Source organism: Alexandromys fortis, unplaced genomic scaffold (assembly GCF_014885135.2).
Source record: "Alexandromys fortis isolate MF-2015 unplaced genomic scaffold, M_Fortis_MF-2015_v1.1 scaffold_80, whole genome shotgun sequence".
Lineage (NCBI taxonomy): Eukaryota > Metazoa > Chordata > Mammalia > Rodentia > Cricetidae > Alexandromys > Alexandromys fortis.
In genome coordinates this window covers 5,207,445-5,221,194 of record NW_026068174.1, presented here as the reverse complement: position 1 = coordinate 5,221,194, position 13,750 = coordinate 5,207,445, and the positions used below count along the sequence as shown (strand labels likewise).

At 54.2% G+C, this 13,750-nt stretch overlaps 1 protein-coding gene across 9 annotated transcripts in view; it reads left to right on the top strand.

The window, feature by feature from the left end:
• Positions 1-13,750, top strand: part of Myo18a (myosin XVIIIA) — a 100,810-nt gene that overhangs the window by 70,386 nt on the left and 16,674 nt on the right. For all 9 annotated transcript variants that reach the window (XM_050128576.1, XM_050128574.1, XM_050128572.1 and 6 more), the window contains 14 exons: positions 1,204-1,269; positions 5,484-5,612; positions 6,218-6,361; positions 6,657-6,746; positions 6,870-6,989; positions 7,170-7,281; positions 7,801-7,928; positions 8,181-8,335; positions 9,991-10,114; positions 10,200-10,400; positions 10,942-11,052; positions 11,576-11,680; positions 11,978-12,124; positions 12,550-12,663. In XM_050128576.1, the coding sequence (XP_049984533.1) occupies positions 1,204-1,269; positions 5,484-5,612; positions 6,218-6,361; positions 6,657-6,746; positions 6,870-6,989; positions 7,170-7,281; positions 7,801-7,928; positions 8,181-8,335; positions 9,991-10,114; positions 10,200-10,400; positions 10,942-11,052; positions 11,576-11,680; positions 11,978-12,124; positions 12,550-12,663 (1,746 nt within the window). The remainder of the gene's footprint in view (positions 1-1,203; positions 1,270-5,483; positions 5,613-6,217; positions 6,362-6,656; positions 6,747-6,869; positions 6,990-7,169; positions 7,282-7,800; positions 7,929-8,180; positions 8,336-9,990; positions 10,115-10,199; positions 10,401-10,941; positions 11,053-11,575; positions 11,681-11,977; positions 12,125-12,549; positions 12,664-13,750) is intronic.

Sequence of the window (13,750 nt, the reverse complement as noted above, 5' to 3'; positions counted from 1 at the left end):
CCAGCCCTGTTCCTTGAATTTTTTAAAAGACGATTTATTTATTTTTATGTGTTCATTTTGCCTGCATGTATGTATGTGCACAATCTGCATGCCAGATGTCCATGGAGGAGAGAAGAAGGCATAAGATCCCCTGGAACCAGAGTTACAGACAGTTGTGAGCTGCCATGTAGGTGCTGGGAATGGAACCCAGGTCCTCTGGAAGAGCAGTCAGTGCTCTTAACCACTGAGCCATCTCTTCAGTTGCATTTTTTTAAAGTCAGGGTCTCACTATATAGTCCTGAGTCTTCTGGAATTCACTCTGTAGACCAGGTTAGCCTAGAACTCACAGAGATCCATCTGCCTCTACCTCCCAAGTACTGGAGTAAAGATGTGGGCCACATGGCTGTTCCTTGAGTTCTTGACATGCAACTTTACTGGTATTTTGAAGTGTTTCCTGCTTGCCTCATCTGCCACCATGCTGTTCCCTGCTTCAGTAAAGATTTCATTCCTCAATACTCTGTGACTCTGTTTTTTTATTCTCTCTCTTCCTGGGCAACCTCACTCGCACCCATCACTTCCATTACCACACAGACACTGACTGACCCAGATCTCCCTCGTGCACTCCGAGTACACACTTCTTTCACTGCCTTCTGGGTTTTCCTGTGTCTTACCCCAGACTGAGCTCATGCGGTCCGTTCATTCTCTTGCCCTCGAGCCTGTTCTTCCTCACGTATTCCCTGCTTTTGTGACTGACCTTTTCAGATGTCTCTGGCCCTTCCTGAGAGGACTGTGCAGGGTTCCCAGGCACACCAGGCTCCCCACACCTTGGTTGCACTCTAATCCCCACCCCCTCACTCTTGCAACATGTACCCTCCACTTGTGATCCCAGGCCTTTGCTCAAGTTGGAGGCGTAACTGGTAGTTACATTCTCTGGTAGGCAGTCCTCCTCTGGGGTCCCCACCCCCGACTGAACCCCATGCCTTTTTTATGTACTGCACCTGTCTTGCCCCCCCCCCCCCACTTATCTTGCTCTCCAACAACACCATCTGTTCTTCTTCTGGTCACCTCTGGTCCCCAGAGTGGACATAGTGGCTGGCATCATGGAAACCTACCTGAGGGGCTCGTGGAAGAAATGATGGGGTTTCTAGGAGGGAGCCAGGGAGGGCCCAGGAAGTGGAGATGGGGAGAGCCTATCGGATCTGATGGCAGCCTTTCTCTCCTCAGGCTGTGGAGGAGCTGCTAGAGTCCCTGGACCTGGAGAAGAGCAGCTGCTGCATGGGCCTGAGTCGGGTAAGTTGCGCACAGGTGGGCAGCCAGGTGTTCGCTTCCTGGTGGCCCTAGTCAGGTGGCTGGCTCTCCCTCCCCGTTCTCAGACAGAAGCTAGGGTGTAGATATCCTAGTGTTAGCAGACTTTACTTTCTTGCCAGGATAGCTGACTGTTTCAGAACTCTGAAACCTCTGTGGTGTCAGGAGGGAATGGGCTGAAACATGGCCTTGAGTTTGAAGCAGAGGGAATTGAGGAAACCAAGGGCTGCTGGGCTTGGAGAAGGGGGCTGAGCTTAGAGGGAGGGGGCTGGGCTTGGAGGGAGGGGCTGAGGAAAGCCAGGAAGAGTACTCCAGGGTGCAGAAGAGCAAGTGAAGACTGGTGAGCTGAGCCTCCACAACCTGCCCACAGGCCAAATTCCTCATCTAAATGGAATGTGTAGCATAAAAGGCCCTGATCCACACCAAAGGGTCCAGGAACAGTCTTCCCGTAGGCTGGGAGCCTTGCCCACCTCTCCCCTAGCTAAAAAGCTTGGATAGGCTGTGTTCAAAAGTGTGCTGGCGTATTGGCTTTGTGGGAGCCTAGGCAGTTTGGATGCTCACCTTACTAGACCTGGATGGAGGTGGGTGGTCCTTGGACTTCTCACAGGGCAGGGAACCCTGATTGCCCTTTGGGCTGACGAGGGAGGGGAACTTGATTGGGGGAGGGGGAGGGAAATGGGAGGCGGCAGTGGGGAAGAGACAGAAATCTTTAATAAATAAATAAATGAATAAATATAAAAATAAAAAAAAAACAAAAGTGTGTTCCTCTGTCAGCAGAGAAGACAGGGACCCCATCACAAAGCCTCTTGCACAGTGTGAGGTGGAGGGAGAGACATATTTTACTTGTCCCTTAGTCTGCAGGTCCTGATTTTTCCTGACCCTCGCTCCCTGTGTCTCATCTAAGTCTAATGTCCTTGGCTTTCTCTTTTTCCCTTGGGTCCTCAAAGTCCCTTCTGCCCTTTTTGGTTCTGGTCCTGTTTCTCTCCTTATTTTGTGTTTGTTCCCACCCCTTTGGTGTCATTTTCTGCTCTGGTCTTTGTCTATGACATCTGGCTCCTCTCCTTTCTCTCTGGTCACCCTCCAGCACACACACACACACGCACACGCACACACACACACACACACACACACACACACGCATGCACGCGCATGCCCTTTTTCTGAGACTCAGAGGCAGCCAGCTGGGCTGCCTGCAGCCAAAACCATTCCTTCAGCTGCTCAGTGGCTAGTTCACACCCAGGCCTTTCTGTGAGCTCCTACCCCTCTAGCAGGCTGGGCCACAGCTGGCTGGTACTGGGAGTGGCGCTCTAAGCCAGTTCCCAGGTTCCCAGACACATCTCAGGCAGGAACAGGCCTGTACAGGTTGGTTTTCTTCTGGCCACATCTTAGACCCTCAGCTGTCCTGGTTCCTCCCTGGTGCGAAGCTGAGGCAGGTGAGCCACGGGGCCTCCTGGTACACAGGGGGGAAAGGGGCAAGGTTGGACGCTTGCTTTAGCTTTGCAGGCTGCACTTAGCACTGGCTGGTAGACAAGGACTGTGTGTTCATAATGCTTCAGTGGAGGGGCCTCACTGGAGGCCACTGGGCCCTGGAGGGCCAGGCGAAGAGCCTGGGGTCTGCGAGCCTCCTGACGCTGTCAAGTTTGCATTCATGGGAACTTGAGAAGGAGATGTCCGTAGTCTTTCAGCTCTACTCAAAAGGATCCTAAATTTTTTTTTCTGTATGTGTGTAAATGTGTATTCACACATATGTACTTGTAGTGAACTCTGTCGAATAGAGGCCAGGGATTGAATCTAGCGTCTTCCCTGCATTGTTCTCTGCCCTATTTATTATTATTGTTTTTGTTACATTTATTTACTTAGAGGGGTGCGGGGTAGGGTATTATGAGCACCCTTGTGTCAGAGGTTTCTTACTCCCTTCTATCATGTGGGTGTTGTGGCTCAAACTCAGGTCCTCAGGTTTAGTGGCAAGTGACCCAACTCACTGAGCCACCTTATCAGACCCCTCCACCTTATTTTTGAGACAGGATCTCTTACTGAGTTGGGCACTCACTCACTGACTAGACTGGATAGCATGCAAGCTATAGGACCTCCTCTCTGCCCCCTACCAGTCCCCCAGTACTAGGATTACAGACAACGATGGCCACACCTGGCTTTTATGTGGTTGCTGGAGATCTGAACTCAGGTCCTTTGGCCTGTGTAACAATCATTTAGCAGGGTGAGCCATCTCCTAAGCTCCCCTCAAAAGGACTCAATTCTGCATATGTTCAAGAGGTTTGAGGCTTATGTCTGTAGACCATTCTTGTGTATGTGTGTGTGGTTTTTTTGAGACAGGGTATTGTTATGTAGCTCTGGCTGTCTTGGAACTCACTGTGTAGACCAGGCTGGCCTCGAACTCAGAGATCCTCTTGCCTCTGCCTCCTGAGTGCTGAATTAAAGGTGTGTGCCACCCCCACCTCCTGGCCTAGATCATTCTCTCTCATTGTGCTTCCGAGCCATTCTGTCTCTCTGTGCCAGTATTCCCCTGCTTCCCTGTTTGCTAACCAAGCATATTTGCTTGACCTAGGAACAAACTGGTTGTCCCTTAGGGCCTCACATGTATATTACTGGAAACTGAGGCGTGAGTCAGACCTCAGATACATGGAAACCCCCACTTTGCCAGTTTGTAGAATTTGGGGCAGTATCACAAGGACTGAGCTGGATTTTTTTTCCCCAAAACTAGTCTCAGAGGATGAGGCTTCTGTGACGTGAGCAGATGCAGCATTCTCATCGGGTTTGGGCTCTCTCCCTACTTCTTCCCTGAAGGGAACTCTGGGATCCTTCCCCTATCAGGACTATATATATTACCTGTGTTCTTCTTGATTTCTCATCTCTGTCCCACAAAGGGAATTTTGTTTTCTTTCTTTCTTAAGATATATTGCTTGCTTACGTGTGGATATGCCTGTGTGTGTCTGCCATGTGTATGAAGGTGCTCTCAGAGGCCAGAAGAGGGTGTCAGATCCCCTGGCACTGGAGTTACAGCAGTTGTGCTGATGATGTGGGTGCTCCAAACCAAGCTCAGGTCTTCCTGAAGAGCGGTAGTGCTCTTAACTGCAGAGCCATCTCCCAAACTGTCTTTCTTTTCAAGGATAAATCACATTTATTTACTTACTTGTTTTTTTCTTATTTTATGGATGTGTGCATGCCACAGCACACGTGTGGTGGCCAGGATAACTTGAGGCAGTGAGTTCTCTCCTTCTACCATGTGCATCTTGGGGATCAAACTCAGGGTGGCAGGCTTGGCGGCTGAGCCATCTCAGTGGCCCTAAGAAGGAGGCGCGCGCGTGCGTGCGTGCGTGTGTGTGTGTGTGTGTATGTGTGTGTGTGTGTGTATCACCTGTATCAGGTGAGGGTGGTTATAAACCTTGTGCTCCTCTGCCTCTCAAGGACACCAGAGCCATCATCACCCTGCTCCATGTCTCTTACAAGGCCAACACAGGGCAGCAAAGAATGAGAGGAACAGCTGGGTGTAGTGTGCCCAGCAGGTTTCCCACACATCTGTCTTCCAGCCCCCAAACCTGTATGACAGGTCTCTTGCTGGGGCTGATTCACGCCCACCTCACCAGCTTCTTCATGAGAGTGTGAAACGTGGGGGTAGGGGTGGGGCCCTGGCATGAAAGAGGAGGTAGCTGGAATGAAGCTGAGCAGGCGGGCAGAAGGGCAGAAGCCTCGGCCCCCCACTCTAGTCTTCCCCCACAGACAGCTTCTTAGGTTCTCTCCCATCCAGACACACTGTCTCACTCTCTCCCTGAGCCCAGATGGCTGGAGCTGTGCTCGGGCCCTGCAGTGGGCCATGGCACCGGGCACAGTGACAGTATCACAGCTTTAGCTGAAGGACCTCCCCTCTTGTTTGGCCAGTGAGTGCTTCCTGTCCCTCTTGGCCCCAGGTATCTCGTGGTCCCTGGGCTGCTGTCAGTTCTCCTTTGAAGTCAGACTTCCCACCTCACTCCTCCAGACCCAAAGCCTTCTACCTGGGCCTGGCCCATCCCCAGGGGCCATGCTAGGGCTCCTCCCCTCCACCCTTGGGCAAGTGGATTTTCAGGCTCTTCCTGAACCAGGATCCATACTTCCTCACCTGCTGGCTCCCTGTGCCAGCTGCCTGTTCCTCTCTCTTTGCCTCCCCAGTTCAATCTCCGACTTTTACCTGGCTGCTTCTCCGACAGGTGTTCTTCCGGGCAGGCACGTTGGCACGGCTGGAAGAGCAGCGAGATGAGCAAACCAGCAGGCACCTGACCCTGTTCCAAGCGGCATGCAGAGGCTATCTCGCCCGCCAGCATTTCAAGAAGAGAAAGGTGCTGCTCTGGGGATACCCCAGCCTAGATGGCACACAGAGTGCTGGGGGGGGGGGGCAGGGTGCATGCCGGGAAACCAAGCAGTTGTCATCATCTGGGAAGGAGGTGGGAACCTCCTAAGAGCACCATGCCTGGGCCAGAGTGGGGAGCATGCTTGAGTGCCCAGCAGCGTGGGCATGTGCCCTGGCCAGGGGGCTGTGTTGCGTGAGTGGGGGCGGGAAGCAGGGCCCAGGCAAAGGTGGGCTCTGGTTCATGGGCTGCTCTATGAAGATTAAGGAGCTGTGTCAGCGACTCCTTTTCTTATTAGCAAGTCCATAAAACAGCCAGCACTGCCGCCTCTTGTGTTTCAGCAAGATTAGGTTTTATAGCACAGCTAGGCCAGGGTGCTGGAAATAATCAGGCAGCAAATAAAGCAGATGAAATTATTCCTAATGACAGTGGGACACGAGTGCCCCCTGCACTGCTCCCTCCCGGGACTGCCCACCCTCCAAGGGTGGGGCAGTGGGCACGAGCAGGGTCTGGGGAGCTGGTGCAGTTGTGCTGCTGGTGGGCACTGACTTGGCCAATGGAGCGGGAGGTCCATCATGTGACAACCCCAACTGCAGATCCAGGACCTGGCCATCCGCTGTGTGCAGAAGAACATCAAGAAGAACAAAGGGGTGAAGGACTGGCCCTGGTGGAAGCTCTTCACCACTGTGCGGCCCCTCATCCAAGTCCAGCTGTCAGAAGAACAGATCCGCAACAAAGACGTGCGTGACTTCCCGGCAGGCCGGGTCCTGGGAGGGGCCCATGTACACAAGGGTCTTGCTGGCTTGTCTTGGATTAAGGTGCTTTAGGATTAGTTGGAAGGACTGGTGTCTTTGAACTATGCCCATCAGGCACATATCCCTGTGGAGTGCAGGATGGACCCTCCATAGCGTCTTAGGATAAAACCGTAGGCATCTGCTGTTTGTGGAGGGGAGTCTGGGGGTTAGGAGTCCTGATGGGGGGTGTTCTCACCCCTCTTAGCACCTCAGCCTCACTTTGTCTCCTTGCGTCCCGCAGGAGGAGATCCAGCAGCTGCGCAGCAAGCTTGAGAAGGTGGAGAAAGAACGGAATGAGCTTCGGCTCAACAGTGACCGGCTGGAGTCCCGGGTGGGTGACTCCAGTCACCAGACAGACTGGCCCACTGTCCCAAAGTGCCCTGACCCATGAGCCCTGGTGTTCTGGCTGAGTGAGGCAGTCACTTCAACTGGTGACCCCCCCCCCCAACCCCAGATCTCAGAGCTGACATCGGAGCTGACTGACGAGCGGAACACAGGAGAGTCCGCCTCCCAGCTGCTGGATGCAGAGACAGCCGAGAGACTCCGAGCCGAGAAGGAAATGAAAGAGCTACAGGTGAGAGCAGGGCCAGGGTGAAGACAGCAGGCTAGTGACTGCCACACTCGGCTTCCCCAAAGCCTCTAGTAGCTCGACATCTCTGTCTGCTTGGGGTAAGCGTGTGGCCTGTGTGGTTCAGGACACTGGTTGGCACAGGCAAGGGGAAGGCCTGCAAGGCTAACAGGCCGTTCCCTTCAGACCCAGTATGATGCACTGAAGAAGCAGATGGAAGTCATGGAAATGGAGGTGATGGAGGCCAGGCTCATTCGGGCAGCAGAGATCAACGGGGAAGTGGATGATGACGATGCAGGTTGGTCCCAAGTGGAGGAGGCAGGCGGGCCTGAATGGCAAGGCCTGGTGCCCTTCCTTCCCTGGGTTATCACACACCCTGTCCGGGCTTGTCTCCCTTCTCTGAGCCGTTTTCATACTAAAACACAGTGAATGGATGAGAAAGTAGAGTTGCTAAAACCAGGCATGGTGATTCATGCTTGTAATTCCGGGTGACCGAAGCCCAAGGTCACCAACTACATAATAAACTCAAGGACAGCCTGAGATCTTGTCTCAAAAAACAAACAAACAAAAACCTCAAAAACCACAATGTCAAGGTGCTGAAAATAACCAGGTTGAACCGCTATGGTAATGACAAGGGCCATGGATCTGGCGGCCTCTAGGGAGTAGTTAGCCCAGGTTCCCCTTGTCACCCTCTCTAGACTCTCCCCTGGTAGTGGACTCCACCCGATCCTCCTTCCTACCCCTCTCCTTCTGTCCCCTGCCCCTTCCTGGGGACCCTCAGCAGCTCTGAATGGAGCGGTCTCCCCCTACCCTGCAGGTGGAGAGTGGCGGCTGAAGTATGAGCGCGCTGTTCGGGAGGTAGACTTCACCAAGAAGCGGCTCCAGCAGGAGTTGGAAGACAAGATGGAGGTGGAGCAGCAAAGCAGGAGGCAGCTAGAGAGACGGGTGAGGCTGGCCAGGGAACTGAGGCCTGTCTTCGAAGGGCTGGGGCTCAGTGCCATGTCTACTAGCAAAGCAGCCAGAGGCAGGCAGAGCCGGAGAGGGACAGGGGAAGTGGTGTGTCAGCCAGTCCTGAAGGGACAGCTGGGACTCCCCCTCAGGGAATCACCCCTTAGGTTCTGAAGATGTCACTGATCCTGTCCTCCACTTCTAAACCCTTGGTGGCTGCTGACCGTGCACCCGTCTCTCCACCTCTAGCTTGGGGACCTGCAAGCAGACAGTGACGAGAGCCAGCGGGCCCTGCAGCAGCTCAAGAAGAAGTGCCAGCGACTCACAGCTGAGCTGCAGGACACCAAGCTGCACCTGGAGGGCCAGCAGGTCCGAAACCATGAGCTGGAGAAGAAGCAGAGGAGGTGGGTGGCCCTGCCTTGTGCCCTCAGAACCTTTGAGCCGCAGGACCAGCCATTCGTGCTGGCACGTGAAACAGACTCACTTCTGGTCTCCCAGGAGGACTCGGGCCACGGCTACCGGGAAGTCCATCCCAGCCTCTGTTCACATGTGTTCCTCTCAAAGGGTACCTGTCATCTGTCCCAAACCAGAAAGGACAGGCTTCAGCCAAGTCCAGAACCACCAGGTCCCTGCCCTGCCCCTTGTGCCCCTCACCCCCTCACCCCGGCTCTGCCTGAGTAGCTTTCACCTCACAAACACACTCTCCTGACTAATGTCGCTAAACTACCGCGCCACTTCCATCTCATTATGGTAATGACGCAAAGGAGGGGGGCAGCCCTCACAGGAGAAAATCCAATCTAAATTAATTTCCCTGGCTGGGAATGGGAATGGGACGCCTTCATTAACAGCGTGAGGAGCCCACACGCCCTGGGAACAGTGGGGTGCCCCAGGGAGCAGGAACAATGCCTGGTTCCCCTCTGCCAGCTTCCAGTACAGGTACCAATTACCTTTGTGAAGGGTAACCTCACCCCTAGACCCTGGGAGGGAGACGGGCAGAACAGAGCTCCTGCTCCTCGCTCCTCCCAGTATGCATTACCTTACGTGTCCCCAGCTTCCCCATCACCTTGTCACCTTCCTTGCTAACTGCTTCCTGTTACTCTGAGGAGAGCAAGGTGGTTCAGAGGATTTTTTTTGTATCTCTGGGAAGAATCAGGCAGTTCACTTCTCCCACCCTTTAACCCCACTCTGTCTAAACCTAAAGATGGCACTGTTAACAGGAACCCCTCCTTCATGAGCACCCCATAATCATGCCAGCTTGGCCTAGTTACCATGTCTCTGTGCTCCCCGCTGGGCGACTTATTAGGTTTCAGCTACCCGGGGTTTTCCTCCTCTCTTTCTGCTGTGGGCTAGGGAGGGGTGCGATGGAGTTTCCACAGGAACCTGATTACCTATGCAGGGAAGGGCTAAGAGGGATTTCAGCAATTTGCTCCCCGATTTAGAGTCACTGGGCGGGAAACGGAAGGTTGGGAAGTAGAGGAGTAAAGGAGGTGGCTCCCGCGAGTGCCTCTTTAGTCAGGAGAGTGTGTTTGTGGGGTGAAAGCTACTCAGGCAGAACCGGGGTGAGGGGGTGAGGAATGCTGCCTGGCCCAGCACGGGGTGTCCTGCTGGTAACTCGGGGTGGGTGGTACTGACACCGGAGGCAGATGCCAGCGGCGGTTAGAAGCCAGCAGCTGTGCCTGTAGTTGCTGAGTTGAGCACAGGGTGAATTGTCCAAAGAGAACATCGTCTCTACTCACCCTGATGCCCCTCTTGTCACTTTGACACCTTCTTCTTTCATCCGCTGGAGAATGTGGAGACTTGCCTGCCCCTTTCCCAGAAGCGGTGTGCGGGACCTTCTTAGGCCCACTTGACGAAGCATTCATTGTTCCTCAGGTGCCTCAGTAGTCTGACCTCTATTTCCTGAACTCCAGTGTCACCAGGGTCCCAAGTCATGACTTAGAGTCCCTCTCACCCCCCACCCCAGCCCTGTTGGTGTCTTGCTCCGTCTGTGGCACCGCTTGCTGGGTGCTGGAGAGCTAGACTTTGTCCTTTCCTAATGAGGCCGTCGTGCTCCCCACAGGTTTGACAGTGAGCTTTCCCAGGCACAGGAGGAGGCCCAGCGGGAGAAGCTGCAGAGGGAGAAGCTCCAACGGGAGAAGGACATGCTCCTGGCTGAGGCTTTCAGCCTGAAGCAGCAGCTGGAGGTACTGGGGCTGTTCCTCTTCCAGCTCCATCTCCCCTACCACTTGGGGAAGCCCTGTGCCAACCTCACCTTCCTTTGCCCTCTAGGAAAAAGACATGGACATCGCCGGGTTTACCCAGAAGGTTGTCTCCTTGGAGGCTGAGCTCCAGGACATTTCTTCTCAAGAGTCCAAGGATGAGGCTTCTCTGGCCAAGGTCAAGAAGCAGCTCCGGGACTTGGAGGCCAAGGTCAAGGATCAGGAAGAGGAGCTGGATGAACAGGCGGGAAGCATACAGATGCTGGAGCAGGTACCACAGGATTGGCCAAGGGAGGGCCAAGGTGCAACAGGAAATATTGCCACCCTCACGGGGAGGAAAGGTCAAGGTCTACATCCATCCATTCGTTCATTCATTCTCTCAATCACTCATTCATCTACTCAAAATGTCGTGTGAGTACTTGCCTGGTGCCAGCCACAATGTACAGATAGTTAAGTTGCCATACAGCCTTTCCCGAAAGCAGATCTGGGTTGGATCTAGTGAGGAAAGAATGGGAAGATAATGCAGACAGAGGGCCAGGAGCCAATCAAGCATGCCACTAAACAGCCAGGTCAGTTCAGGGGTCCTACCCAGGGACGGAAAGCTGCAAGACCATCTCCAGCAACCAGCCTCTTCCTGAGCCTTGGCCAAGTGTCTAGTAGGGATGCACACTACAGCTTTCCTGCAAAAGCTGGCTGCCAGGGCAAAGACTGAGCGGGCAAAGAGAACCATGGTGGAGAGAGAGCCTGCGCTCCTGAACATGGGAGAGCTGCACTTCCGGGAAAGGAACCCAGTCCTGACTTCCAACCCACAGGCCAAGCTGCGTCTGGAGATGGAGATGGAGCGGATGCGACAGACCCATTCCAAGGAAATGGAGAGTCGGGATGAGGAGGTGGAGGAGGCCCGGCAGTCATGTCAGAAGAAGGTATGGCATCTGGGCCGTCTGGGATCTTCTATGCTGATATAAGGATATGTTCTTTATTACTGCTTTAAAGTGGGGGCTTTTGTTTTTCCACACTATCCCCCTGTATTCTACTGTTATTCTGGACCAGCATTTCCCCTTTTAGGACTCAGGCCTGGCCTGGGATGAGCCTTTCAGTCCGTGGGAAAGCTTGGTCCTGTGCTTCCCTGGGGCTGCCTGTGGTCAGCCAGCCTGGCTGGATGATCTCTCTCTCTCTCTCTCTCTCTCTCTCTCTCTCTCTCTCTCTCTCTCACACACACACACACACACACACGCACGCACGCACGCACGCACTGTGCAAAGTCTACTGTGGCTGTAGTAGCTGCCTGTGACCTGCTGTCCCCCTCCTGCACTTGTCCCTCCTTGGGTCATCCACACTCAGCCGTGCTCCATTGTTCTGGGAGGGGACACTCAGTATGGGAAGAGACTATTGTCCCTGCCTACGATGGGCAAAAGGACAACAGCCTCTGTCCCCACAACCCCGCAGCTAAAGCAGATGGAAGTGCAGCTTGAGGAGGAGTACGAAGACAAGCAGAAGGCCCTGCGGGAGAAGCGGGAGCTGGAGGGCAAGCTGTCCACACTCAGTGACCAGGTGCGTGGGGACCCCCACAGCCATCTGCTCCACCGGCCTAAGACTTGGGATATTGAGGACAGAAAACTGGGCATGCCTTGGTACTCTGCAGCAGGTACCACATCACAGGGGTTGATGAGGGTATCATCCATCACCCAGGCCTTTCTCACTAGCCATCATGATCCTGGCATGCCCAGGAGAGCATCCTTGCTCATTTTTGGAGAATGTGAAGATAGGCAAGATTAGCAGTCAGCTTGGGAAGGACTCAAGGAAGTCCCATGGTGGAGCTCAGTGCCTTCCCGGATGGTGTCCTCCCAGGTGAACCAGCGGGACTTTGAATCAGAGAAGCGGTTGCGGAAAGACCTGAAGCGTACCAAGGCGCTGCTGGCAGATGCTCAGATCATGCTGGACCATTTAAAGAACAACGCCCCCAGCAAGAGGGAGATTGCCCAGCTAAAGAACCAGGTACCCGTGCTCCGACGAATCCACTGGCTCCAGGGGCGGCCAAGAAGCTCATTTGTTCCGTTTTCTTCTCTGCGGCTTGTCTTGCTGGTTCTTAAGTCCTTGAGAAGGAAGATGGCTGGAATGTGGGGAGGAAGCCACCCCTAGCAGTCAGATTCCCCAGGGTCTGTGACTGCCAGGCCCGAGGGTGATGTGGATGGGCTGTGTATCCTGGAGGAGAGAACAATGTGTGCACCGCAGCACAGCTATGGCTCTAAGAATGCCATTCATGAAGAAAGAGGAGGAGCAAGAAGGGGGAGGAGGTGGCAGAGGAGGACAGGGAGAGTGTCTGGACCCCTTCTCCCCTGTGAGCCAGTGCCTTGCACAGTCCTTGTGCCCCAGAGCGTGGCTGATGTTTATCTCCTGGCTGGGGGTGTCTCTCTGTCCAGCTGGAAGAGTCGGAGTTCACCTGTGCAGCAGCTGTAAAAGCACGGAAGGCGATGGAGGTGGAGATGGAGGATCTGCACCTGCAGATTGATGACATTGCCAAAGCTAAGACAGCGGTGAGGGGCAGGGCGCACAGGGCAGGGCTGGGGACGAGGGAGAGCTGAACCGTGACCCACACAGGTCCTCTCACGCCTGCAGGACACAGTACCCCCTACCCACATCCTCTGCTTCCCCCCCACACTCAGAGCAGTCTTGAGAGGAGGGGGGGCTGGCAGCTCGGGTGCACATCTCCCTGTTTAACCACCTGCCTCTGGGAGCTTGGCCGCAGGCCCTGGAACCATAAATAAAGGCAGCTAATGTGGCTGAGGGACGTAAACAGGTGCCTCGAGATTAGCAGAAGCACCGATAAGAGGATAGGACACCGGGCTTCCTTTCCCTCCCCTGCCCAGCCCACTGACGAGCCCAAGCGGCAGCTAATTAGAGCTTTTATTTAATGCCTCCCTTTTAATTCCCCACCTCTCCCACGGCCCAGCCACTGGCTCAGTATTCACTCCTGGGATGTGGCCAGCACCCGTACCTCCTCAAGCCAGGAGTGGGGCAGGGGGAGGAGGCTGGGTTTGGCTGTTGGCTTCATGGCCCCTAGCTGGTCACCCTGCTGCTGAGAGACGCCAGTCTCACGGGCTTGATTTATCTTGTGACATTTGTGCTCTTCAGCAGGTTCCAGGTGAGTAATTCCAATTCCTTAATTGTGTTAAAAAAGGCTGTTATAAAATTATCATTTTATTTAAATCTGAGTTAATAAATTTCTTGGCGGAGGCTTCCCCCAGCTCCCCACAGCCCAGTAACAAGATGGATGGGGCAGAGAAGGCACCAGCACAGTCATTTTGGTTCAGAATTACAGGCTAATAGATTCATTCATTTCCTGAAGCTGCCGGTACCTGTCTCTTCCCCTCCCCCAAGGCTGGGAGAGCTGGGTGCCCCAAGAGTGGGCCATCCCCAGGGCAAACAAAATCCAAGCCAGGGGATGTCACCAGCCTGAAAGGTTCTTCCCTGAGGCCTGCTATGGGCAGAGTACATGCCAGTCAGGCTGATGTACCAGGACGATGGGTCGTTTGTTAAGGGCAGAATTTCTACTTTCTTATTAGCCTTGAGAGCTGCCAGAAAGCAGCTGCCATTTAGCATCTAAAACCCAGGGTCTGCCTG